At 32.8% G+C, this 26,500-nt stretch overlaps 1 protein-coding gene across 3 annotated transcripts in view; it reads left to right on the top strand.

Annotated features, from left to right (window-relative positions):
• LOC130894203 (uncharacterized) overlaps positions 1-26,500 on the top strand; it is a 94,379-nt gene that overhangs the window by 54,595 nt on the left and 13,284 nt on the right. For 2 of the 3 annotated variants that reach the window (XM_057800841.1, XM_057800840.1), the window contains 3 exons: positions 1,700-2,031; positions 21,032-21,295; positions 26,257-26,372. In XM_057800841.1, the coding sequence (XP_057656824.1) occupies positions 1,700-2,031; positions 21,032-21,295; positions 26,257-26,372 (712 nt within the window). The remainder of the gene's footprint in view (positions 1-1,699; positions 2,032-21,031; positions 21,296-26,256; positions 26,373-26,500) is intronic. The other variant, XM_057800842.1, reaches the window with a different exon arrangement.

Here is a 26,500-nt window from a genome sequence, read left to right as displayed (position 1 = left end):
TAAATAGTTGTTCAGAACTCGAACTAATGTAATCGTAAGTTTTGTTGGTGTCGAATTATTCAATAATCTATTGATGGAATATATTTTTTATCTACTTGAATTATTGATAAATAATGATATCAACGGAATTTCATTTTCGATAACAGCTATGGTTAACACATTAAGAGGAAGAATAATTTTTGACAGGAAATAAAATTACAAGGGAATAAATTGTATGTTATTAAATACACAGAAAAGAGTGATTGGCAGTGTCAGAATTTATGGAATTGATGAATTTCGTGGATTTTTGTTACAAGGGTACAGGAATATATTAAATTGTCAAATCATTCCTTTTCCATTCTCCCATATTCATAACTTTCATAAACCCGTGGTCAAAAACGTGCGTCAGCCACATTTACAAAATGTCTGCTTGATGATCACGAGGTTATCGTTGTTAGCGACGTAGCGTGTGCTGTTATAAAATAGTTTTTTCATTAGTTACGTATAAATATAACATTTTTCTATATAACAGAATAAAGTGAATAAATCTTTTATAGGTTATTAAAATTTAAATTTTGTATTCTTCTTTTATATGACCGTTAATGCGTTTTCAAATCACATGTAATTTAACATCCAATATATTTCCTTTAGACTTATCATGAAGGTTCATATCATGAAGAGGCTGATATACTTTCTGGAAACAGGGCACTTCATTTTTCATCATCAAAAGGCTAGAAATAGCCTTTATCTTGATGTTTTTCGTATCTTTATTTTCGAGTTTTTTTTTCATCTGCTGATTATTGGTTTTTGAACTCTTGAATTTGTCTAACGAGGCCGTTAGACCGAATTTGACAATACATCGAGTGCAATAAACAGGAGTCGCATACAACATTTTTCCTAATCTTTTATTAAGGTGTAGAAAAATAAAAAGCGTGATTTAAGTGCAAAATATTCAATTATTCAGTAACACTATGGGTTAACATTGAGAAAGTTAGGAACTGGTAATTAGGAATACTTTAACTTAAACATTATTTGTATCATCAATATTACAAGTGAATGTACCATTTTTGCAATTTTCAATATTAATATTTCTTAGTGAATAATTTTTTAATTCTATTTCTTGATTTGTGACTTCTCTAAATGTACTAATACTTGATATCTATACATTGAGTTTGTTCGCAAGTGATTGCTCTACGTATCCTGCAAGAAGTCTTGCGTTTATGTGGAATATTACTGGGACGTAATTTCGTGTATTTACGACATATAATTGTAAATATAAAAATACAAAAGAATGTAATAATGATTATCCCATTTAAAAAGAATTTTTCACACTCTTTTGGGTGTTATACTGAAATTTCCTTTTAAAAATCATTGTTCTGTTTCGCACGTTTTTAGAAGTTTGTATAATATTTAATTTCACGTGTTGATATGAGTTTTTGAATGCTTAATTTCAATAGTTGGCTTACATAAAAACTATGTCAAGACTTTCGCGAGAAAAAAATTGTTTCTCACTACAATATATCATAAAATTCAAGACATGTAAATGAATTGAGTAACATAATTAGATCGTAGAGATATTCCTCAAATTAATTGAAGAGTCAAAGTCAATTGAAGAAATAATTAATAGGTATTCCAGCTATAAATTAATTAAAAAATCTGAGACCACAAAATTATAGTGAACTTTGATGAATATTTTAGATGAATTCATACTTTGTTGCAGTCTTTTACCAGACTCTCAGAAGAGTCCCCGTCACAGCTTAGTGCCTACCGACCACTTCCGCTGTCCATCAAAAACCAGTTTATCTACTACAGATTATGTTCTCAGTCCAAGGAACAGTATATCAATAGATTTCAATAGAAGTCCGAGGAATAGTTTGGTACCAGAACATAGTAGAAGTCCTCGACACAGCCTAACTCCAGAAACTAACGTATACAGTTCGAAATTGAACGTAGCAGAATTCAATCGAAGTCCAAGAAATAGTTTGGTACCAGAATCGACTAGGGTATCTAGAAGGAGTTTAACAGAAGCGGGTACTTGGAGACAAGACGAGGGTGAGTGTAATGAATAAGGAAAATCAAATATGTACATGAAAACCCCAAAATATGCAGAAATCATTTGGTCAAAATATGCACAAAAGTATTAAAAATAAACAGACAATTCAATTTTTTTGCTTTGGTACTAAACTGAACCTGAATATGTATTTATTCAATTAAACAAATAGTCGTGAGTTATAAAATTACTGATTATTACAGGATCCAAAACAATGGATTAAGTTGATTCTTTCTTTAAAATATTAGCTATTTGGTTTGGAAATCGAATCCGCAATAATTTTCAGATTTTTGAGTTTTTTTGAAAAAAATTTTATACTTAAATATTTGTTCAATTATGCACAATATGGTAGTTGCTAAAGATATAAAAAATGCGCCTGACTCATTGTGGTTTTCTTAGTAATGAATATTCACTCAAATTTGAATTGGGTAGGAAATTGCAACAATTTGTCCTCGCGGATACTCTTTAGAACAAATCAGGTAAAATTCAGCTTTCCCTTGGTACCTAAAGTATATAAATTTGTTAACGAAATGCACAACAATGTAATCCGTAGTTTTTTATTTACTTAGCGTTACAAAAAAATATGTTCAGTATGAATATCTCCAACTGTTCTAGAAATTTCAACGTCAAAGCAGATAGGCTTTTCCTCTCAACTCAAGTCCTCTGAAACTTCTTCTGTATTGATATTTCCGGCTGCTCTTGTATATGAAATGATAATTAATTGATTTTATTTGATTTTGAATATATCTTAGACTTCCAATTTTCACTGCTGTTCATAATTCTTAGAATAATATTGTCAGAAAACTCAAGTTGATGATCTTTTTTGCTCAATTTCTTATTTTAACGCTCGATTCTAGTCTGGAGATAATGTAGATAATAGCCGCTTATAGCAGAAATCCTTTTATCGATGTGCACATCTTAATTGGCACTCAATTGCAAAGAAAGAAGTCTAATCTGGTAATCGGCAGACGATTTTTGACGCCCTCCCAAACTCCAAATGCAAAGCATTAGGTGAATATTTCTCTCTATAGATACGTAGTGAGGACCATAGTCCTTTGGCCTCATATAGTAAATAGAGTGCGGTTCTCAAAAGTGATTAATGTGTTGTTAAAGTTTTCATTCAAAAACCAAAATAAATGTAATTTCATAGCGTTTAATAAAATAGCATTGAAAAGATAAAAAATTATGAACAAAAAAAATTATTATTTAATGTATCAACAATAAAATTTAGGTAGAAAGTCTAACCCGAAAAGGTGGGTAGTTGACCGCCCCCCTGAAGCAAGAAGGGTCTGGCTATGCAGATAGACGACCCGAAGTTTGAATGGTAAAATTTTCATGTTCTTTGAAAATTTACGTTTTCAGATGGTATTCGCAAGCTGTACATCGTTGCATGTGCTTTTGTAAGCTGAATGTGATACTCTATACTAAAGAAAAATGCATTTTTTATTGGATCTGAACATTTTTTCTGATAGAGCAACAAATTAACATTTTAAGCGAAATTCAACAACAACAAAATAAAAAACTTGATACTAATAACTTGTATTCCATCCTCTTGCATTGATGACTGCTCGAAGTCGGCGCGGCGAACCGCCTAATTTCTACCTCATCCAGATACTTTCTGACAATTCTTGCTGTATGTGGTCTCACTTTATCTTGGATAAAAATGCCACGTTCCCCCACAGTCACCTTGAAACGCATAACATGGTCTTCTAACACCTCCGTAATATACTTGTGAGAGGTTAGGGATCCATTTTCTAAGACCAACCAAGACCAACCCTGTACGAGCTTGTACAGTGATTCCCAACCCAAACCACAACTGACCCACCGCCAAATGGAAGACGCTCGTCAATGCAAACTTCAACATATCTTTCCCTAGGTCTTTTCCACACTCGTCGATGTCCATGTCAGTGAGGCAAAAACTCATCTGAAAACAATACCCATCTCCAGTCATCATCATTCTAACGAACGTGATCTCTGGCAAATGTCAATCTTGCAGACCGATGATGGCGTTGCAACGGGGGACCTGTAGCCATTCTGCATGACAGTCCAGCAGCATGAAATCTTCTTCTAACTGTCCATTCACTAACTTTGACATTTCTCACTCTTCCAACTGATTAATTGATTTCGCAGTGAAACCTCAGTAGCCGATCTATTTCGTGGACACCAAAAAACGGTCATCTTGTTGAGTTGTAACTTTTTCGCCCAGATTCTGATCTTATAGTGATAAGGCTAGTCTCCAGAAAGCGCTGGTACACCCTTTGCATACCACAAAAACTAGCACCAACAATTCTTGCAGTTTCACGAAGCTTTATGTCTATATATTTTTTAATGAAAACAAATTTTGAACAAAGTAGTTCGACCCCAATTGACATCAAGGATTTAAACAGAAAAATATAAGATGCTTTATAATCGATTGAGCAGTGCTAGATGGTTGATTCTCATTGGTTACGGTTAGAAAATGTAATCAGCTAACTAAACTCTCTTGTTATGTCAACAGGTTTTTAATTAACAACGCTCTTCGTAACATCGAGTAATAATTAGGTTTCAAGAATTTTTCCTCATTGTTTGGACTTTGAAATAACCTAAAATAACTATTCTTAACGTTTTTGTTGTGACATCAATTTCCATAATAAAATAAAGTTTTCTTATACATTTCATGATATATATATATAGCATTTAAAGTCTGAAAAGCATAAAAATTTCTTCGATGTTAACCTTTTTCAAGAAATCGGACACACTAACTTTAAAGGATCTGGATATCACCGCGGTAGAAGGTGTCTGGGCTTATCACACGATATAAGAAAAGCACAGTTTTCGCTATAATGATTGTGCGTTGAAATTAATTCAATCATGTTTTGATCCCAAATACTGCCATGAAAAAATTAAAGGACGATCTTGATAAGTCCAATTGTATTACAATACTAAACGATGAATCAAACCACGGTAATAAAAAAATATAACCTAGTCTAGTGCGCTGTTTTCAAACTTACGTAGTGTTGACAGAAAATAATTTAACAGCAAAAGCATTTTGTGGAGACAATGTCAACGTTAATTTCGGAGGCGCGGCTAGGCGAGGAACTAAAAATGTCTTAACGAAATTACAATCATCTCTGAAAAAACCATCAATAGGTATTGGATGTGGAACCCATGTAATTCACAATGCAATGAAATCAGCTGCAGACAGGCTACCCTTATATTTACAGGATTCGAGTTGAAGCTCTAAAAGAGTTTTGCAACGAAACTGGAATATCAACAAATGCTCGGCTCTAACAAAACCAGATGGCTTTCTATTAAGCGTGCCTTGGAAAGGGTTTTAAAAATGTATCGGCCATTAAAAAACTACTTTTTAAGCATTGAAAAATGTCCCCTGTTACTAAAATTCTTTTGAAGATCCCAATTCCGAATTGTGGCTTTATTTTTCACACGATCAATTAACAAGTTTTCATCAAGCTGTATAGGAACTGGAAGGTCAGACGCTATTAGCAATTGAAGCTACAAAAGAAATCATGGTCCCATCAATTAATAGTGGAATCGAAAGTTTGTTACTGACATAGATGAAGATTTTGTGAAAAAAGCGGCCACAGAATTTTATGGAACAAGCCGTGAATATCTAGAGCAGTGGACTTGCTTTCTTACCAAAGAAATGGAGATATTTTATAGGGCAGATTTAAAGAAGGCCACCCATGGAAAGACGTTCAAAAATCTCTGGATGTATTAATTGAAAAGAAATATATTGACTATAATAAATATGCAGAAGTTTTTGACAAATTTTTGTTAATATGAAACTAGATTACATCGCAGAAAGATACCGAATGGAATAATCTAAATGTTTCCACGGAAACTCGTTGGGTGGAAGTATTCAAAAACTTTCAAGCCAACAATTTTCAGTATGAAAACTTTTCTATTTTAATTGAATATATTTTATTTTTGCTTGCTACAAATGCTCCAGTAGAAATAATATTTTCTATGATGAACAAATTGTGGGTATCTGAGAAAACCAAATCACAAATTTCAGTTCTATTGGCGATTTTGATAATTAAGGTGAATATAAAAAAACATGCCAAGAATTTTATTCTTGGTTAAAATCGTCACCAGCTATATTAAAGCAAATTTGTTTCTCTGATAAATATAAATATAACTAAACGCTTCGGGTATATATATTTTTTAATTTGTAACTTTTAAATTAACTGACTCTTTCTGAATAAATAACTCTAAAAAAAGTGTTTCTTTTTCATTGACTACCTGTTAATTAACCTAAATAAACCAATGCCCGTTTTGATTGAAAAAATAAATGGTCACGTTAATCATACTTTTCTTTTTGCTTCTCAGCCCTATGATGTAAAGCTTTACTGCTTCAAATTAACGAACGGAACCCTATTAGTTCAAGAGCTGTCAATCTAAAAAGTCTACTCATACCGTGCATGTAATTTTTCTATGAAAATTAATGGTTGAAAATTATAGGAATAGAAAACGCAAGGTTTGTGTTTACGTAGAAAGGTTTACCTGAAGTGTATTCGATAGAAAATTTAATTTTCTTTCAGAAGAAATTTAACCAATTTTTTTGACTGGATGTGTCAGGCAAGCCTTTTTTTAAAGTGTGTTTTGAGGGAGGAAATTTCTCCTTCATCACGTAACATTATTTTTTCATTCTGTTCATTTTAATTTCTATTTCAAGATTATCTTGGTTTGTGAGCTCAAAAAGGGCCGGAAATACTCAGCAAATCAGCGCAAAATACAATGACTCCGAACTCATTCAAAAATCATAACTTAAGAAAGTCATTTTTAGACCAGAAGGGGATCTTGAAATTCCTTTCTCAATATATTTACAATGATGAATTAATAAAAAAGAAGAGTTGGCAGTTTTTTGTCACATATGGTAGAAGAATGTAAAATTCCTCATTTAGCTGAGCTCGTCGTGCTCTAAAAAACGCATGCAACAAAATAGTGTGTTCTAAAGCGTGTATACTAACTATTTTAGTTCTTGTTTCACTATAATCCAATAAATAACAATTCTTTCCAAAAGTGCAATAAAACATCCAATATATTCTTAATATCAACAAATTTTTTCTTGAAATTTCCATGTCTCGAATTCTTGAAACAACGGAAATTTTTATAGAGCATGTATTTGATAAATAACATAAAAAATTTAACCAACAACATAAAAATCTGTTTATTTCACTTGATAATTCCAATTTTTGATAACTAATTGCACTGGACTATACAATTTGGATGAAATTTGGATTATATATAAACAATCATTAAAGCACACGCCACGTTATCAAGCTTGGTTATTATGATCCTTATATCATAAATATTTTTTGTGTGCCTAGACAGAATAACTTTATGATGAATGAATGAACTGTTTTTATAATTACGCATGACATTAGATAAGACTGACAAAACCGAGACAGCGTTAATAAAAATGATATATTTGTATTCTCAACTTCTATTCCCAAACCGCCAAATATGGAATTATCAAGTGACTTTTGATGAGAAATCCAATGACAATAAATAATTGTTCAAATTAAAGTTACATTGATTATAAAGTTGGTTTGCTTAGCATCCTTAACGTCTCTACGCTCTCCTGTTTTAATTGATGCATTTCTGTTACTATCCAACTTTCTAATGTCTTTAAAACTACGTGTTTGTAAGATATAATGAGAGCTCCTTCTCATTAGATATGAATTATAAATACTCTTGAAAGAAAGAAGAAAGCTTTTTCACTACTTAGCTGATATAGGTTGTTCAGGTGTTTACACACTTCCTAAACTTCGAGATAACGTGGAAAAAAAAGTTTTTCGAATCAAAAAATGTGTATGGACATCTAAATACCTCCTTTGTCCTTTGAAATACCTATCTATTTGAAAATTAAAGGGATTTTAGCCATAATTATTTTGCACATTATAAAAATATTTGCTATCTTATAATTAAAAGAGCTCTTCACATTACGAAGCATTTCTTTAGAATTACATATCCATCACGTCATCCCTTGTTCTGGAAGCTATTTTGTACACTGCGATCTTAATATAATCTCATGAAAGTGGGTTCATTTCTCTAAAATCGGGTTACTTTGGTGGCTACTGTACTGGAACATCTCTTCCAGTCCATCTTCCAGGAAATAGTTCAGTTAGCTCACTATTGATTTGCATGATGGTAAGTAGGCGCATTAATCATGCAAAACATCACATCACATCATCACACATTACATAGTTTGACGTGTACGAAATACGGACCAATTCCAATAAAAGAAGTGATTACCATCTAAATGTTCCTTTGCTGATGAAACGAATTTCTTCACCCAGAGCCCTCACTGAATAACCCAATTGAACGAGAACATTTCACTTCTACACCCTTAACAGTCAAAGTCCTTAGGTCAGCTTGCAGAGCTGGAAAGAACTCCGCTCCCGGACGGACGGAATCTCAAGGCAGGCAATGAGAAATCTACCATAGAAGGACAGCCTTCCCCAAGATCTGCGACCTGTTTAGCGCTTGCTTGGTTTTTTCTTACTTTCCTCAATGTTACAAATCCGCCAACACAGTTCTCATTCCCAAAACCGGCAGAGACACTATTGAAACTTAATTTTACCACCATATTTTACTCATCAGCGTCTTTGGTAAAGTCTTTGATCAAGGACAAAATTTGGGACTTCTGTACCAAGCACAATTCAAGTCGGATTCAGGCCCGAACACCATCACCAATCTTCAAATTATCTTGACCAAAGCAATGAACCAAATTCAGTGCAACTCTGCCATCTTCATGATTTTCCAGAAGGCTTTCGATCAGGTCTGGCATTCCACATCCAACAATAAAATTTCTCTATAAACAATTTCATTATTAAGTTGTCGAGCTGATGTCTTTGGCGGTTTTTCTAGATAGTCTCCTTCAAACTCTATACGCTTTTGTCATCTCTCCGGAAACTTTTTCGTGAAAATCTCTTGGTTTGTAACTATTTGCGCACGAAGAATTCTTCATCCGAATTGCTTTCGAATCACATTCACCAAGTTGTTCTTTCAATGAACCAAATAAATAATGATGACAAATAGGGACTATGAAGAGGATGTTCTAGTGTTTCCCAACTTAATTAATTCATCGTATAGGCATTATCTTGCAGCAATATCGCACTACGTATTAGAACATCACGTCGTTTTTATCTGTAACTCCTATGTTTCTACTTTAATTTAAATCAATTTCTTCATGAAGAAATATCCATAAATATTAAGCTTAGGAAATGACGTATAAATAATTGTAATTCAAGAATCGATGCATTATATAAACCATAAACTATTGATTTACAATATTTATTACTTGTGGTATTTATATCCACGTGTTCGATATTGAAATCGAAATAAAAATGACCATTACCAACAGTTAAAATTATCTTCACATGTCAAAATTTAGAGTCGCAATATCCGACCAAATACAATATAAGGCTTTTACACTACACATTAAAAATGTAGAATCGTTTATCTGATCTAACCCTACACGTAGAGATATCTGGTTTATTACTAAATTTTCGTATTGTTCGAAAGGATAGATTGAAAACTACGTCTCAAAACGGTTTTTACTTACAGTAACTTATTTTGATCTCCGTAAATCACTCCGGAAACTTCAATTCCTTCCTTTTGTTGTAATTTTAAAGAAAAGTTAACTTGGATTCAGTTTAAATCTATCTTTCCAATGCTTATCAACATATTGAAACTTGATCCAATGATACCAAATGGATAAACAACAACGAAGGAAAACGAAACGAAGTAACTACGCGTTGACCTTATTTAATAATAGGTCCTTCCACACGAGAATTGCTAAAAAGGAATAGTAGTACATAATTCCCTAGATAAGATCGTTGTCGTTATAATAAAATAAATTATCTGAACGTTGTGGGAAGCTTAAAATCGATGTATCGATTTGGATTTTCATTCAAAGCTGAGAATAGACACGAATTCTAAATAGCAGAATTACATATAAGAAGCTCTTCACACAATTTTACTGCTTAATTCAATCAATTGTTTTAATTGAATACACGCAAAAACGTTTCTATGAAAATAATTCTAGAATATTTTCATCAAATTTTGCAGTTCTATTTTTGTTCCAATGATTATGTAATGCGAAAACGTTATTCTTTATGAAAGTCTCTGCTTTCGAAAATAATAATATTCAGGTATTCACATTTGATATTACATGTCCACAAATTGTAAAAGATTAACAGGAATATTTTGACCACAGAGTATATAATACACAAAAATAAACGAAATAATTTAAAATCTAGGTGACTCTGACAATGACATTTCTTTTAACGAAAGTAAAAGCTTTCGAGAAGGAAATAATACATTTTATCTAGTTAATGTGCATTGAAATTGAAAATGCCGTTGATATCAGTGGCGTAGTTAGGTAACCAAGGGCCCTGAGGCAAATTAAAAAATTGGGCCCCACTGCTATGTAAACTGATTAGGTTTTATCAAATAAAAATATGAAATATACAAATACTTTGATAATGCTAAGCTACTTATGCTCTTTTTAGTGCACTGCAGGGCAGGTAATAAAAGTATTAAGCAGTAACAACATAAATTACAATTAATACTTGGTGTAGGTTTGGCTAATAAACGAAATAGAGAAGATTCAAGGGTTTATTATATAAAGGTCGGGCCTACCAACTGACTAAATAACAATTATATTTACAATTTTCGCCTAGCTTTAGTTTTAACAAAAGTATTAATGACTTCGTTTAAATCCAGGTTTGATGTGGTTTTGTTTTCAATTGCTATTAGCTATAAATGTCGGAGTCGATTTGGCCCATATTATTTCTCAAGTTATTTTTTATTATTTTTAATTTGCTAAATGACCTTTCAGCTGCTGCAGAAGTGACAGGAATTGTAAAGAATAATAACATTGCTAAATACTTCCGTTAGGTCGCATTCTAGCACTCCATATTTGCTCATTATTTCCTTATATAATTTATTTAAATAGTGAAGTTTCCCAAGTTATAAGAAGATTTGTCGTACACATTTTCGAAAAATGTAGAGGTCTGTGGTTCCTCCGAACCCACGTTCACATGATCGGCGGCAGAGGTATCTCCAACTGCAATAATTGTCGAATTTTCTTCAGTTGGCTTCTCAACTAACAATGCAGTTACCATATTATTTGAGTCACTATCAATGGAAATATTTTGACTAAATAAAAAACTTTTGTGGACAATTTTTCTTCACTATCTTCTCTTTCTTGGCGTTGTTTGCACCACTGGGTTTCTTCCTTCCACCATAATTTTAGTTTCCCAATTTATTTAAACAATACAATATTAGATTGTGCTCGACTAGGTAGGTTCTCACTATTCACTAACGACGTTAAAAGTAAAATAAAAGGAAAGAGAAACACAATGATATGCTACAAGTGTCGGAAAAAAAATTATCACCGTTATTGTTACCACATTTAATGGTAGATACCATGAACGATCTCCTGCCCGCGGACCTGAATTAATGTACCTACTGCAGGTGACATTTTTTCACGATATTTCGTGTTATACAATCAGCTATATCCGAAATCTATAGATTTGACACGATTTATTGACACGGACATCAATATGTGTGGTAGAATCAAATAAAATTGAATCACTATATTGACCAGTACAAGAAAGTTTATTGACATTAGCTCACTTACTCCAGATACAGCATTAATTTTTTAACCGTTCTCAGAAAAAAAAATCTTAACTGGAATTCACAATAAATCAAATCAAATTGACAACTCTGCCAACCTACAGAAAGAATTTGGGAAAATTCCCTAGACATAACTTTTGAATTTCTCTCAACTGTGTTGTCATGATTGAAGGTGGTTGCAACCTGTCATATTTATTTTGAAAATGGGAGAAATTTCCAAAAGTTCAGTTCGATCGAGATTTCTGGGAAGGATTCGAGGGCCCCCTGAGCTTGAGGGCACCGGGGCACTGCCCCTTCTAGCCCCTAGCTAGCTACGCCACTGGTCGACATTGACTATGACGAAAAAATTGAAATTTTACCAATTGTCGAAGATAACTACAAAACCTGTAGAGGAGCTGCAGTAATATTCAATAACAGACATCCCGATAAAAAAGTACATTTTGTAAAATAAAGAAAAAATTCAGGAGAGATAGAATTGTCGATAATAAATTCAGAAAAAAACATCAGTCATGGATCGCGACTGAAAATATTCAAAAACCAAATAATGCTCTCAGTAGTAGAAAATCCCAAAGATTCGATAAGGAAAAGGTCGGCAACATTTGATGTAAGTCAAAATGTAGTTGCGAAGATATTAAAATCTAACAAATTTAAACCCTACAAACCCCAGTTCATTCATACTCTAAATCCCGAAGATTTTAATAAAAGTTTTGGATTTCGTACTTGGTTCCAAAGGGTGCTAGAAGATAATCGTTATATAGAACGGTGCATACTTTTTTCGGACGAAACAACGTTTACTTTTAAAGGGACAATGACCTCACAACATTGCAGCTGGTAGAACGACACTAATTTTACTGTCGCGACTAATATTGTTTTAAAACAAATATATGGTGTGGAATATTCAAGGACAGAATGTTTGGACCTAATTTTTTTTTCAGCAATACTATGAATTCTGAACGTTACTTAGAATTTTTGAATGATAAAATTGATAACCTAATAGAAAGACAACGCACATGGTACAATGATAGGGCACCATGTTATAGTACCAGAAATGTTCGAGAATATCTACTGCAAACGAATAATGGACGAGTATTAGGAAGATTTGTGAAATTTACTTTGCCTGCAAAATCTTCAGACCTTAACTCACCAGACTTCTTTTTGTAGCGATACCTAAAGCAAAAAGTGTACCCTAACAAAAATTCGACAATATTGATCATTCAGAAAGAACAATTCAGGAAGTTATTATTAGATATATAATAAAAGCATTTTCTAAGAAAACAATTAATTGTTTATAAAGAAACGGTGGAATAGTTGACATGCATATTTAGTGATGAAAAACTTGAAACTGATTCTAATTAAGTATTTGTTTATTTGAGATATTTCTTAACAAAATCAAAGTTTAAGGGCAATATTGTATTACGACAATATTACGACGATATTAAACTGACGGCGGAAATCTCGCTGAACTGCAGACGGATTCGTCATTTCGCACAACACTGTCATACGTGTACAAGCGTTGGTCTAGCGTTCACGGCTCCATCTCAATCACTGAAATGTAAATGCTATGAACAAAGAAAACGTTAGATACCAGTCACGTGCCCCACCCATTTTAAAAACATCCGTTTCCCGTGAATGACACTGTATAAGCCTTGCGAAAACCGTGTATCGAAAATGAACCGAACGGAATTGAACCGCATACGTATGAAAACGGCTTAAGGGAAAAGGGTTTTTTTTCTGTCGTGAAACATGAATAACTTATACATTAATTGATGTTTTGACTTGGAAAAATGTGAATTTATTTCCCCAATTGTCGAGTATTTATGATATTTTATGAAAAAAATGGAAATATATTCTACAAATGTTTTAACAAAACAAACTCATGGTTTGTAATGTCGAACACGTTCAAATAAAATCAACTATTCGAGATATTCTTTCTATTTTACTATACCAACGTAAAATATCTTGATCCACTGACTTCTGTCTGAAAACGTGTCATCCAGATGCTCGGTTGAGTTATTTCTTTATGAAACGTTCACGCATCAAGTGACGCGACGCTTGAATTTTAATAAATCAACTCAATTGAGCTTCCGATAAATATTCGGACAACGTTTTTCGTGTATAAAACTTGTAAGGACTATATTGATTGCTTACGAAAGAGAATATTATCAAATATTTGAAAAAACAGGGTGGCATGAGAAAATGAAAAATTTTAATCATTTTAGACGCTTTATTTCCCTAAATCATCATTATACAATCTTTTTGAATTTTTTAGACACAAATAAATATAAAGCTAGTGGATTCAAAAATGATTATATCTTTGAAGTTACTAAAAATATCAAAAAACATTACGAAATCGCAATAAATATCTTCGGAATACATTCAAGTTAAGAAATAAGCGAAGTAATTGGATCTTTGATGCATCTGAATACGCTGAAACTCATTATATAATAGTAACGAATACCGCTTGAGTAATCAACAATAATCGATGATTATTTTTCGATTGATCTTTATGTTATTGTGACATTATAACTGGAAAAACTTGTACAATTGCAATAACAACATCGATACTGGATAAAATTTTGGAGTTGAACAATGATGTTCTAAGTTTATTTTTAAGTAATTAAAAAAGACACACGAAGATTATATTTTATACTCGAGTAATTCGTGTAATGCCTGCCATGAGGAGATGTCTGTGGATATTGATCTTGAACTTAAGTAGGTTGTAGTGATCGGAAAAGACAGACGTGCCTTAGTAACTGACTCCACAGGCTAGCACTTTTAATATAAATTAAAGTTCTGGGCATCTGCGGGTGAACTCAAATATCTGCCTGTCGACTAGATCTTGCAGATACTGCTCTAGGTGGTTTTATATTGAATAGTTCAGAAAAGCATCTGCTTGAAAGTATCGGTGCAACAGAATCATTTCGGCGACCTTTCTTTTGTACCCTAAGTTTCTGGTCAACTCTGGATCGCCTATGAATCGGAGTGTATTGAGTTGATCATCTTCAGGATATGCTACAAATGTGCGAGAAATTTTCCAAAGATGAACGAATCTAGGCCTTGTGAAGGATTAGAAGCTGTTTCTGATTATACAGCTTTTCAGCCTTAGAGTCTACAAGTTTTTGTGAAGCTGCTTTAGCCAAATCGGCCACGTAACCATCCCAGAAAATATTACTACTTACCTCAACATCCAACAAGAAAATTTGCGGTGATGATGATATTTTATGTCCAGACAGGACCAAATTCTAAGCTGCAGTTGTAAAAACAACAACCAATATGGTAATCAACGGGAATGAAATCGATGAATATTGAAGCGATGAAATTTTATCAACCTGTTGCCGTAAATATTATTTAGATGTTGTCTCTCTGTCAGTAAAACTGACATTTGTGAATTATGGTAATTATTTATGCCATCCTTAGTAAATTGGGTTTCATCTGTGAATCGTCTCCTGTCCAACTTATTATATGGGTACAGAAGACTTTTTGTTAGACTGTACTTACTTACTCATCCAAATACTGGATGACTGTGAATTCGAGGAACAAGAAATCTCCTTTAATATTCTACTTGTGGAGCAGCAGCTTTATCATTATTATTACAGAACCCATGAACAGAAACTATGTCAGCATATTCTCTATCAATGCTAACACATTAGTACACACAGAATAAATATGTATTTCTGTATCAGAATTTGAAAAATGAAATGAGATTTGTAAACATTATAGCTAACTAAAATTTATGGTTCATTTCACAAATTAATAAAGAAGAGAAGTTGACACTTCTTAGAAGCCACATGATATTTTCCCAGAGGGACTTCACATATGATACAAATATGGGAAATTCATCATGACTCCTCTTGTATAACGTTGTACAATCTATTAGTATTTCAATTAATTTCAAGTTTTTTAACATTCCATTCCTATAAAAGAAAATGACTTGACCCATACCGAGGCGAAGCGAGCTACCCTGTACACTCTCGCAATTGGTATGTCTCGCCCGCTATCGGCCCCGTGTCGGTTTTTCGTGCCCGAGGAGTCGAACAGTCTAGGATTGTCTCGTGAAGGAGTCGAGTGCAATGGTGTACTCTCTCCCTCTCTCCCGCGCTTTAGTGTCTAGGTTGCGAAAAACACATGTAACTGCAAAGTTTCAATAACGATTTAAATATGTGAAAAAAAATTTATAAGATTCAATTCAAATTGAGGAAAAAGTAGGACTCTTAAATGGCAACGTACAGAGTACACTCACAAAGAAATCAAATTGTTTGAAATCTGTGTAACAGCGGGAGTTTCTTCTAATCTATTGATCTTCTCGGCATTGAAAACCGCAACTGAACATATGGAAGTGAACATGGTAGCGCTCGTAGTTGAGCCTCTCTGGAGAGAGTTGACAATAGCACTCGCTCGAGAGTGTACAGCCACAATCAAGTGTCAAACAAAAAAAGGGGAAATGTCTTTATTGATAATCTTAAAGAAGTGGAATAATTAACAAATTTATCAAAAGTATAATAATTTTGACAGAAATAGGTAGTGAAATGAAATGATTTGAGTAGATACACTGATTGTTTTGCATGATTTTATGAACCAAAGGTGTAAAAGCACGATTAATTTACGAATAAAAATATGTTACATTGATGTTGTGCACATGTAAAATCGATAAAATAACTGAGTTGACAACAACGCATACTATTTCCAACTGATAACGGTAGTGAATAATAGGATTAAATTAACCTCTGAACTTTATACGACTATTTACCGAAAACTGTTTAAATTTAGGAGACAACTGAAGTGATACAAGCTTCCTTTCTAGATATGATATAATAAAAAAGCTTTTTTCGTCACTTACAACGGAAAATATGCATTTTTATCAAGTTGAGTTACGAATTTAACCGGAGGTGTTCAGGAAAAATTGTGTGAAAATGTTTTCTACTGCTACCAGTCAAGAAGTGAAGTAGTTTTATTAATCATGTCGCTTAATTGGACCAGTTCATTTCTTTAGTAATTAACAACTTTCTTAAATAAAATTAAACTTCAGACCACGTCTAAATAAATTGAAGCAATTTGATATCTGGTGGTTGAAAAAAATATTCTTACATCAAACCGTTTGTATTTTAGATGGCGCAAAATTTGTCACTCTATGTTTTCCATTTAAACAGAAATTTTTATTGTCGCAGAAACGGACTTGTCGTTTAAAAGATCCCCACGTCGCTTCATCAACTAATTCAATTGTTGTTTCTACAGGATCTGGATTGCAAATCCATAAATATCTCGTTGAGAGACGTGACTACTAATTTCTTCCAGGAATACCTTTTTTGGTCATATAATAACTTGGACATATGACAGAATACTTTCATGTACAATAGTTCCTCTTCTCTGGAATTCAAAAACGAAATAGTGCCCTGGTGTGAAAGTGAGGCTTTTCCACTGTTAACTAAATGATCTGCACATTCCACCCAATCACTGAAACTCAACAGCGTTATGTTTATACACTTAGCGAAGGCTGCCTCAATCAAAAATCACCCCAGTCCCAGCCATACTTAGAAAAAAAATTTCCTTAAGTAGACAGCCAAATTAAGGTCACAAGGAAGCCTCATTTCACGTCGAAAGAGAATTTTTGCAGAAGTTTCTCCGGTGGAAGTATTAATAGCAGATCGATGAGCCATTGCAAATAGAAAAATATTTTGATCTCAATCTTTTTGGAGGCTGGAAACTACTTTGAACAAATATCTGCCAATAGTTCTGTTCATTCTGTAAATCATTCCATTTAATTGTGGATGTAGTGGGGTAGTTCTGGCCTCCTTCTCCTCCTCCTCCTCCTTCTATTTGTGGGGTGAATTAATAAACACTGTATTACGTTCTTAATTTATTCATCCACTATACAATACACTCAAAACTTATAATAATTTACTTATAAATATCGCTTTAATATAATTTCTGTAATTTTCACCAATTCGTGCTTTTCACTTCGACTATTTATTTGAAATTAACTCAACTGCGTTTACACAAATAATTTATATACCTAAATAGAATTCTACAAAGTTCTAGAACAAAAGGAATAGTTGAGTAGATTTTCATGAAATTATTTGAAAGAAATACTGTGAATAAACCGCTATAATAAAAAGTTCTAAGAGGGAACATCAAAAGCACTTCCGCCATTTATAAAAAATGTGAAATACGCCGCGTTAATTCGCCGAATTTTAAAATTCTATTTTAGTAGACAGGGCAGGCCTACGGACTGAAAGTTCGCGTATTTGTATTTCAATTGATCATAAAAAATTCGAAATATATACAGAACGTACTACTAGAAAATATAAACACATATCTATGTGTACATGCATACTTCACACATAGACTGAATTATTTGAAAAAACTGGATATTTTTTCTGTAAACCTAAAAAAATGCAAATTTTGAAAACCTCAACTGTTGAGAAATGTTAGTTCTCTAGATGGTATATAATTTAAGTAAAGATACTTATCCTATCAACCATAAAATACTGCCAAGCTTCTATCCACCGAGAGTTGACAAATATCCGACAAAAGGGATCGTAATAATCTAAGATTGGGTTTCACCAAGGGCTCTACCCATACATTTAAATATCTTTTACAAATAAGATCCCAAGTGTGTATTGGTTTTACCCAATACTCCTAATGAGGGTCGCAAATAAACAGTCTTCTTTGTTCGAATGTTGTTGAAACATTTGTAAATGAGATTAGGGAAGCTAGAAGTTAGAACTTATAGAGAAAAACAAATCATAATATCCCTCATCTCTTGGTGAAAGTCGTATTCTAAACAAGGACAAATGGAAAAGTGGAATATTTCTAAAGAAAAAACTGTTGACAAAATAAAGACCCAAAAGACCTAATAAAATAGAAGTCGATTGAAGTATGCGACGAAGTAAATAACTGTCCAGGTCAAATTCATCATTGAATATATGCAATTTATAATTTATAATAAATAATGACAAGAAAAGTTTTCAGTACCAAAATTACCATTAATACCAAGAAATAGCTTCAAACCTATTAGAAATAGATTATAATCATGAATGAAAATATGGAGGAATGAGATTGAGGATACAATTGGAATACTAGAAATTTAGAAGAATGAAGAATAAACTGAAAAAATAAATGAAATAAATTTTGATCTATTCTAAATTAACAGTTTAATGAATTTAATTTTCAGTTGTTGGTATCTAACTTGGTTTTTAATTTATTTATATCTACAACTGCTCCTTCTGAAATTAAATTTTCTTATTTAATGGGATTTTGAGAAAATAAATATGACGCTTTCAATAAATTGAAGTTTTTTTACATTTTATTAATAAACGACACCAAACAATCGATTATAATTCTACATTCAACATTATTTTCTAGCTGTAATCATTTTTGTGATCTTTTCATAAGATGTTTCAACTGCTGCGACATGAAATTTCAAATTTGTTTGCACTATTTCGTTATAAAAACGGATCTTAGACTACTATGATAGGGCAAGAGGCAGAATTAGTATGCAAAAAACCTGCTCATTTTTTCTCATAATTACTCATCAGTTCAAATAAATACGAATGAATTGATAATTCTAACAACACAGTTCAAAAATACGTATGGTTCATACATGATGGGGCTCCTCCTGAATTTCCCACCGATTTCTGGAATTTTCTTGAAAACTTTCTCTACAATAAATATGATAAAAGGTTTATTTCCATAATAAGCTCGCTCATTTTTTTATGGGGAGCTCAAAAGCTTCGCCTATTGAATTCTGGTGTAAACAAGTAATGAAAGTTGAATAGGAAGTAGTTTAATTTAAAAGACAGAATCATTTAATATTTTTCAAGCTATATTGACATATCATTTGTAAACTAAAAAAGTCCATAGGCTGAACATCATACACAGGGTGAATCGTGAGTGAATTTACATACTTTTACCATATTTAGAGCTTCTAAAGGAATATATCATGTGACTACTCCTTTTCTTTAGCAATTTACGGGATTTTTTGAATAATCTCATGATACAGTACACTGCTATCAACCAATCGACTGGTATTAACTGAACTTGAAAATTTCATGACCGGCTTTGGAAAAATCAATTAAGGGATTCGTATTGAATACTGCAACCTTTATTATAAATATTATATATTATAAATATAAATATTATTCTTAAATGCAATAAATTATTATCAAACTACTCAAATAACCAAGGAATACGACATATACGAAAAAGTTGTCGCGTTTAAACTAATATTTTGTTGAACGAACAAATCTTATTAAAAATAGAACTTCCATAATGACCTTTCATTTAATAAGGCATTAATTTGAACAGATGTTATGAATTTGATAAACAAATTGTTGTGTGTTTGAAGTAGTGTCTCTAATTGCCTCAAATATGGTAATCAACGGGATTGAAATTAGGAGATCTGCTGTCTAACTTCCAGTAAAAGTGGATGGGATGCCCCATCATGCTGAAAGTGCATCTCTCGAACATTCGCTATCGTATCTAAAAAAACCATCAAAAAATTGAGTCATTTATGAAACCAATCTACACGTTGCCATAAATCTTAACTGGGAACGACATTCTCTAATAGCAAAGGGACTCTATTCTACTCAAACATGTGAATTAACGAATCATTTATCTCGTCTTCTTCATATTGGACTTCATCTGTAAACAGTGTTTTATTCGGTGTTGCTCGATGACTATTAATCCTTCTACACAAGTCCAATGTAAGGATTTCATATCCAGGATTTAACCGCTGATTGATTTGAACAGATGATTAATGAATAATATCATCTACAAGTATGTTCAGTCTGTTGTTCTATTACGAAAAATAATTGAAACCTGACACAAATATTGGATAACTGGGAGCTCGACGATCAGACAATCTCCTGTGATATTCTCTAACAGCACCTCTACCATTACTATTAAAGAAACAAAAACTATTTCGGCATATTCTGTCAATTTAATAATATAGATAATAATAAAAAAGTTAAAACTGTTACACATGGTAAATTATGTGACGTTCCTAATGACTCACACTGTAGAATAATTTCTGAATGAACGAAATGCCATTTTCGTTTAAATTCCTTCTATATTACCAATGTGTTGTGCCACACATATTTCATGAAACAGAAAGGCAAGTGAATTAACTGAAACTCTATTCGGTTTTACAATGAAAGCTGGACTGGAGATTTATCGTTTTAATCTGTCACCGGTATTTCCGATTGTTCTCGTTTTTCAACCAATTACTTTTTTATCAAGTCGGAAATTGAAACGGTTCTTTTCTAATCAGTATTAACAAATGAAAATAATACCATATGAACAATAATTCTGTAAAGTAAGCTTTCCAAATTCGATTTTTTTCACACTTTTGTGCAGGTATTATAGCTGGACGAGGTCATCGTCACAACTTTTCATCTGAAACCCTACCGAAGAGAACCAATAGAAGTAATAACGGTGACGAGTATGAAGATCGCAGTCCTAGAGGAAGCATTGGACCGGAACTGGATGAAAATAGAAGTCCACGTGGAAGTATTGCTAGAAGTATGTTTGATGATCCGGAGAAGAAAAGCCCAAGAGGAAGTTTAACACTCACATTTCATGAGCCTCTAGTGACAGAAAGAAGAGCCAGCAGTGATAATGGTAAGTACAACCAAAAGTACATATATTTTCTGGGTTGTGAGAAAAAAATATAAATTCTTGTTTATTAATACTGCAGCCTCTCGAATAGTTATGTGATAATCCTCTTCAATTATGACTTTGATTTGGTTATTATCAACTTCAATAGGCCGACTAGAACGTTGCTCATCTTTGAGAATTTTCCATTCAGCTTCCGCTTAGCTCAGCAACCAGCTCAATAAACTTAACATATTTCTTTGTGAGCCGTAGCAGCTTTTTTTTTCTTCACGGAAAAAAAGTAAAATATGCCGAAATATGTTCGTTTCTGCACTTCATCGAAAATTAATCAACAACTAATAACTTTAACCTATTCAATACGGCAGCCATTTGCGCAAATTATCACTGATTACGTGGGTATTTGAGATAAACCTTTGGCTCTGACGGAAAACTTTTTTGATACAAATTATTTGACCTATCATTAATTTAAATAAAAAAAAATCCCGAGGGGTTAAGCGGGTGCGTCTCGGCACGCTCTCCGTCAGTGGTAAAGGAAACAGTTCACCTGTGTAGCGGGTAGCAGACTTCGTGACTTACCTTGTAACTAATTCGTTATTGGTTCCAAGACTGAGTAACGAAACTAACAATTGAAAACTATTATCAAAAACTTACTTATTTACTAAAATTAGATAAGAAAATTTATACAAATTAAATTGAAATTATATTTACAATAAAAATAAAAACAGAATGTTTTATGGAAAAATATATACCAAAACTTGAAACATAACTAATAAATGAATGTTTGGTCCAATTTATAAGAATCTTCATATACAACTTGCGAAGTTATTTATAAAAAATAGTTTTATAAAATAGACTGTACGAAATGTTGAAATTAAATATTTTTAATTAGAAAAAATGTCAACTTATGTTAACGATTCAGTTATTTAATTATCATATTTGTTTTTCAACATGACTTTATTTATATACAAGTGGAATTTAAAAATTATTAATTAAAACAAAAGTAAACTCTACGAAAAATGTGTTTCTCTTATCTGAAATTCACTTAAAAAAAAGGCAAACTTTCACTTGTCCGATTTTAAAACAGTGTACAAAGCTGAATCGTTTGATTGTAACGGATAGTTTGGTGTCGAGTTGTGAAGTGGAGGAAAACGAGCGCGCCGACACGCTCTCCGTCATTGGTAAGAGCGTGCCGGCACGCGCACCGTCAGAGGATAAGGAATCGAAGAGCGCGCCGGAACGTTATCCGTATTAAATAGGTTAATAAACAGCAATGTGACCAGTATAATGGCTAAGTACAGCACTAACATAAATTATTCAAAAAATAAAGCAACGCTCTCTATAAGAAAAAAGCGAAACTACTTAGTTGCCAGCCTTATATAATTTTTATTATACAATTCATGGAATGTGTTCGAGACTTTTCTACAATTTTGTTGAGAAATATGTTCAGTCTTATAGGACAATATCAAAGATGTATCATTCGCTTCACTATACGAGCATTCAAGAATTATAGCCTGACTTTTTTCGTATTCAATAGAAAACGACAAAGCATCTTGCTGGACACCTTCTTAACTGATCTAATATTAAAAACACTGTACTTGCACATTAGGGATAATGAAAATTGATGATCGACAAAGGCATTATCCCGCTTTCATATACTCATAAAACGAAGAGATTTATACTGAATCCATGAATCTTGTTAATAATATGAAACCTGCTCAAAAATATCAACAGAAAACAGACCTAGAGAATAATAGTCAAATATCTTCAATAATATTGACTTAGTTATCATCACGTATATTAGAAGCAAGGGATTTTTTTTATATTTACTTCTTGTATAATCAAAGAAGTCGTTGAACATGCCTTCAAATTTAAAGGAACAAGAGGTTCGTCTGGCAGCAATGATCAAAGAGATAAAAGGGTACCCAACAATAAAACGAAGTATTCCGATTCTATTATGAGCAAAGATCTCAACTATTAAGTCCTGGTCCTTATTTAAACAATGAGAAAATTCTAGTTCTATCCTTCAAAGGAGTTTTAGAGGTTGTTCAGTTTTACAACCTCTGAAACTTAACAATGACTTAATGAGATCCTCAAATTCGATCAAGTTTCTTCAATGGTCTGTACTTTGACGAAAAACTCAACCTTTGCTTGTTTTTTGCTATTTAGTCTGTGTCTAAACAGCTCGATTTTCGTAATGCTTTAACAATTTACTACTCGTTGTTTTCGCTACAGTTTGCTTTTCTAAGGATCTTGTAATTTGTACCTCAAATCTATCTTCAAATGACAAAAAAGAGCTATTCGTAACATTTATGGTTTAAGTAGTAGAACGCATTTCAAATTCTATTTTAAAAAATACAAAATTTCAACTCTCCTCGCTCTTTTTATTTTAGAATCCGTTTATTTGTTCGCAAACACTTTCAAAACTCAACTAAGAGATTCATTCATAGTTACCCTACTAGAAGAAAAAGTTTGGACATTCAATTAACATCTGGTACAAAAAACCATCATTTTCAATGCCAAAAAATTATTCAATTAGCTACCTTCAGAATTAAAAATGGCAAATACATTTACCAGATTCCGAGGATTGGGCATTTCTGCTTGAAAAACTTCATTATTCTGTGGCAGAATAATAAACTTCCATAATTCAATATTCAGTTCTCTCTGTATATAGAGGGTAAAAAATCATATCCAAAGCTTTCCTGTGGAGGAATCTAGCTATACGCGGAAATGTATGAAGAGGAGGAGGAGGAGATTTGCGATGGTGATAGTCTGAAGCACTGGAAGAAAATTCTGCACGAATAACAATCTGACTCTTTTTACCCTTAAAAATGATCAATTTATGTACACAATTTGAGACAGTAGATCCAGAAAAAAAAAATTCAATGATATTTACGAAAGTTTTCTTCTTAACTACGTCTGCTAGAGTTTTGACCTTCAATTCGTACTGTAGATTATAGATGTAGAACTAAATGGAAAAAGAGGAAGTCTCGAAATTGGTACATGTCTTTTGAGGTATATAGGTAAACTTCCACCGGCTGTAACTTTTCTCTGATACCTGCAGCGAACAGACACGTAATCAAAATATTACTTAGCTGTAAGAGAAAAGAAATTCCTAGAGAGTAGACACAGCTATACAGGGGTAGATAGCAGTTGACCATGCATGACTGGATCCATATTCTCCATATGGCAAGGACATTCAGGTTTAGCGTGGAACAGCTTAAGTATAAGAACTTCTTCGATTTGGAAGAGCTTCCGAAACTAATAATGAGAAATAAAACAAAAAAATAATAAGGGGGAAAAACTCAAGCTGCAAATGAAATGCACGAAATATTTGAAAGCCAAACCAGGTATTATTTTGTATCAAGTGCGCACAGCGTTTTACTTATACTCTCTAATTATGTCATCTAAAGGAACGGAAAATAAGTCATTTAAGCCTAATAAGATAAGAAAAACACTGTCTTTGGAGTGTAAAATGAATATAATTAGTAACGGCTGGTTCAGCCGATTTAGGAGTCGTTGTAATTGGCTTAGCATCGCAGAGAGTAGATAAGCGGTAAGCACTGATAAAGAAGCTGCATCTCTCTTTCTGTAGAAACTCAAAACAATGATAGATGAAGGTGGCTACACTAGCCAAATCATTTTCAACGTAGATAAAACCGATCTTTTTGGGAAGAAAATGCCTAAGAGAACTTTTATTGCGCGTGCAGAGAAAACGCCAAGCCGCCAAGTAAATTGAAACCTCTCTTAGTTTATCACTCAGAAAATCAAAAAACGTTAAAAAATGAATGCAAAGCTGGTTTGCATATCATTTGGAAGTCCAATGCGAAAGCTTGGTTGACAGCTTCTCTCATTGAAGAATGGTTTGACCAACATTTTAGTCCTGAAGTGCAAATGCAAATGCAAATGAATGCCAATTTCACGAAATCCCATATAAAGTGATGCTACTAATTGACAATGCAACAGGTCATCCTCCCGCAACTATAATTAATTTCGATCCACGTGTGGAAGTGATATTTTTACCACCAAACACTACCAGTTTGCTTCAACCAATCGACCAGGGAGTCATTAAAACATTTAAAGTTTACTACACAAGGCGGTCATTCGCACATATCTACATGAAGCTATTAGACAAAACAATGAGCTTTCTGTCAAAGACTTTTGCAAGCAATTCAATGTTTTAGATGCTGTAAGAATTATTGGACAATCTTGGAATCAAATTTCACAAACCCAATTGATGGCATAATAGAAGAAGTGGTCGATATCACCAAATAATTAAATTTAGAGCTCTATAATGATGACGTTCAAGAATTGCTAGATTCACACAATCAAGAACTAACAATTGACGAGGTTATAGAAATGCGTAAGTATGAGCAAGACATTAAACAAACTGATTCGCTAGAACCAGTTGAATCGGTAAATCAAATGACAATTGCAAACTTAACAAAAGGACTCAATTCAATTGAAAAGGGGTAACAAATTTTAGAAAAAAATTGATTCTAATGAAGAATGCGTTTCTACTACAAAACGGGGAATAAAAAATTATTGGTATGCTACGAGGAAATTTTGCGTGAGAAGAAGAAAAACTTAACTCTTCAGGCAACATTGTTAGAATATATGAAGCCTTCGATATCAAAATAACTTCGGTTTAAGTTACTTCATTCATAATAATGTGAATTTTTTTATTATCTTTTACACTTTATTAAACATTTTTCTTCTAAGTTATTGGTTTTTTTAAACTCTGATCCCGATTCAACTTACTTTAAATGTATTTATATGCAAAGTTGAACCCCGACTTCCGCGAATTCGAATTACTTTACACGAATAATGCAGTTAGATGTCATGTATAAACAATTGTTCTATGGAAAAACAATTAAGAGAACCATCATTGTCATAAATGAGAAGAACGACCAAACGAGAATTAGTTAGATGTCTAATTATATTACTAATAGAAACTGTTGATCTTCTAGGTATCAGAGTAAGAAGCACATCGCCTTACAGAGTTGGTGGTGGATCAAGAAGCGGTGCGGCAATCTCGGGATTGAGCGAAAATGGATCTAGAAGAGCTAGTAGTTCTGTAAGTCAGGTATGATAGCGAAATATATATTTAGATGAAGTTTAGTAGCATCTTATTTCTTTATTAATATATATGATGTCAATTTGGAAACATACAACCCTCGATATTTTGAAAACACGTCTTGGGATATTATTTTA

Source organism: Diorhabda carinulata, chromosome 5 (genome assembly GCF_026250575.1).
Source record: "Diorhabda carinulata isolate Delta chromosome 5, icDioCari1.1, whole genome shotgun sequence".
NCBI classification, from domain to species: Eukaryota; Metazoa; Arthropoda; class Insecta; order Coleoptera; family Chrysomelidae; genus Diorhabda; species Diorhabda carinulata.
This window is presented reverse-complemented; position numbering and strand designations above follow the sequence as displayed.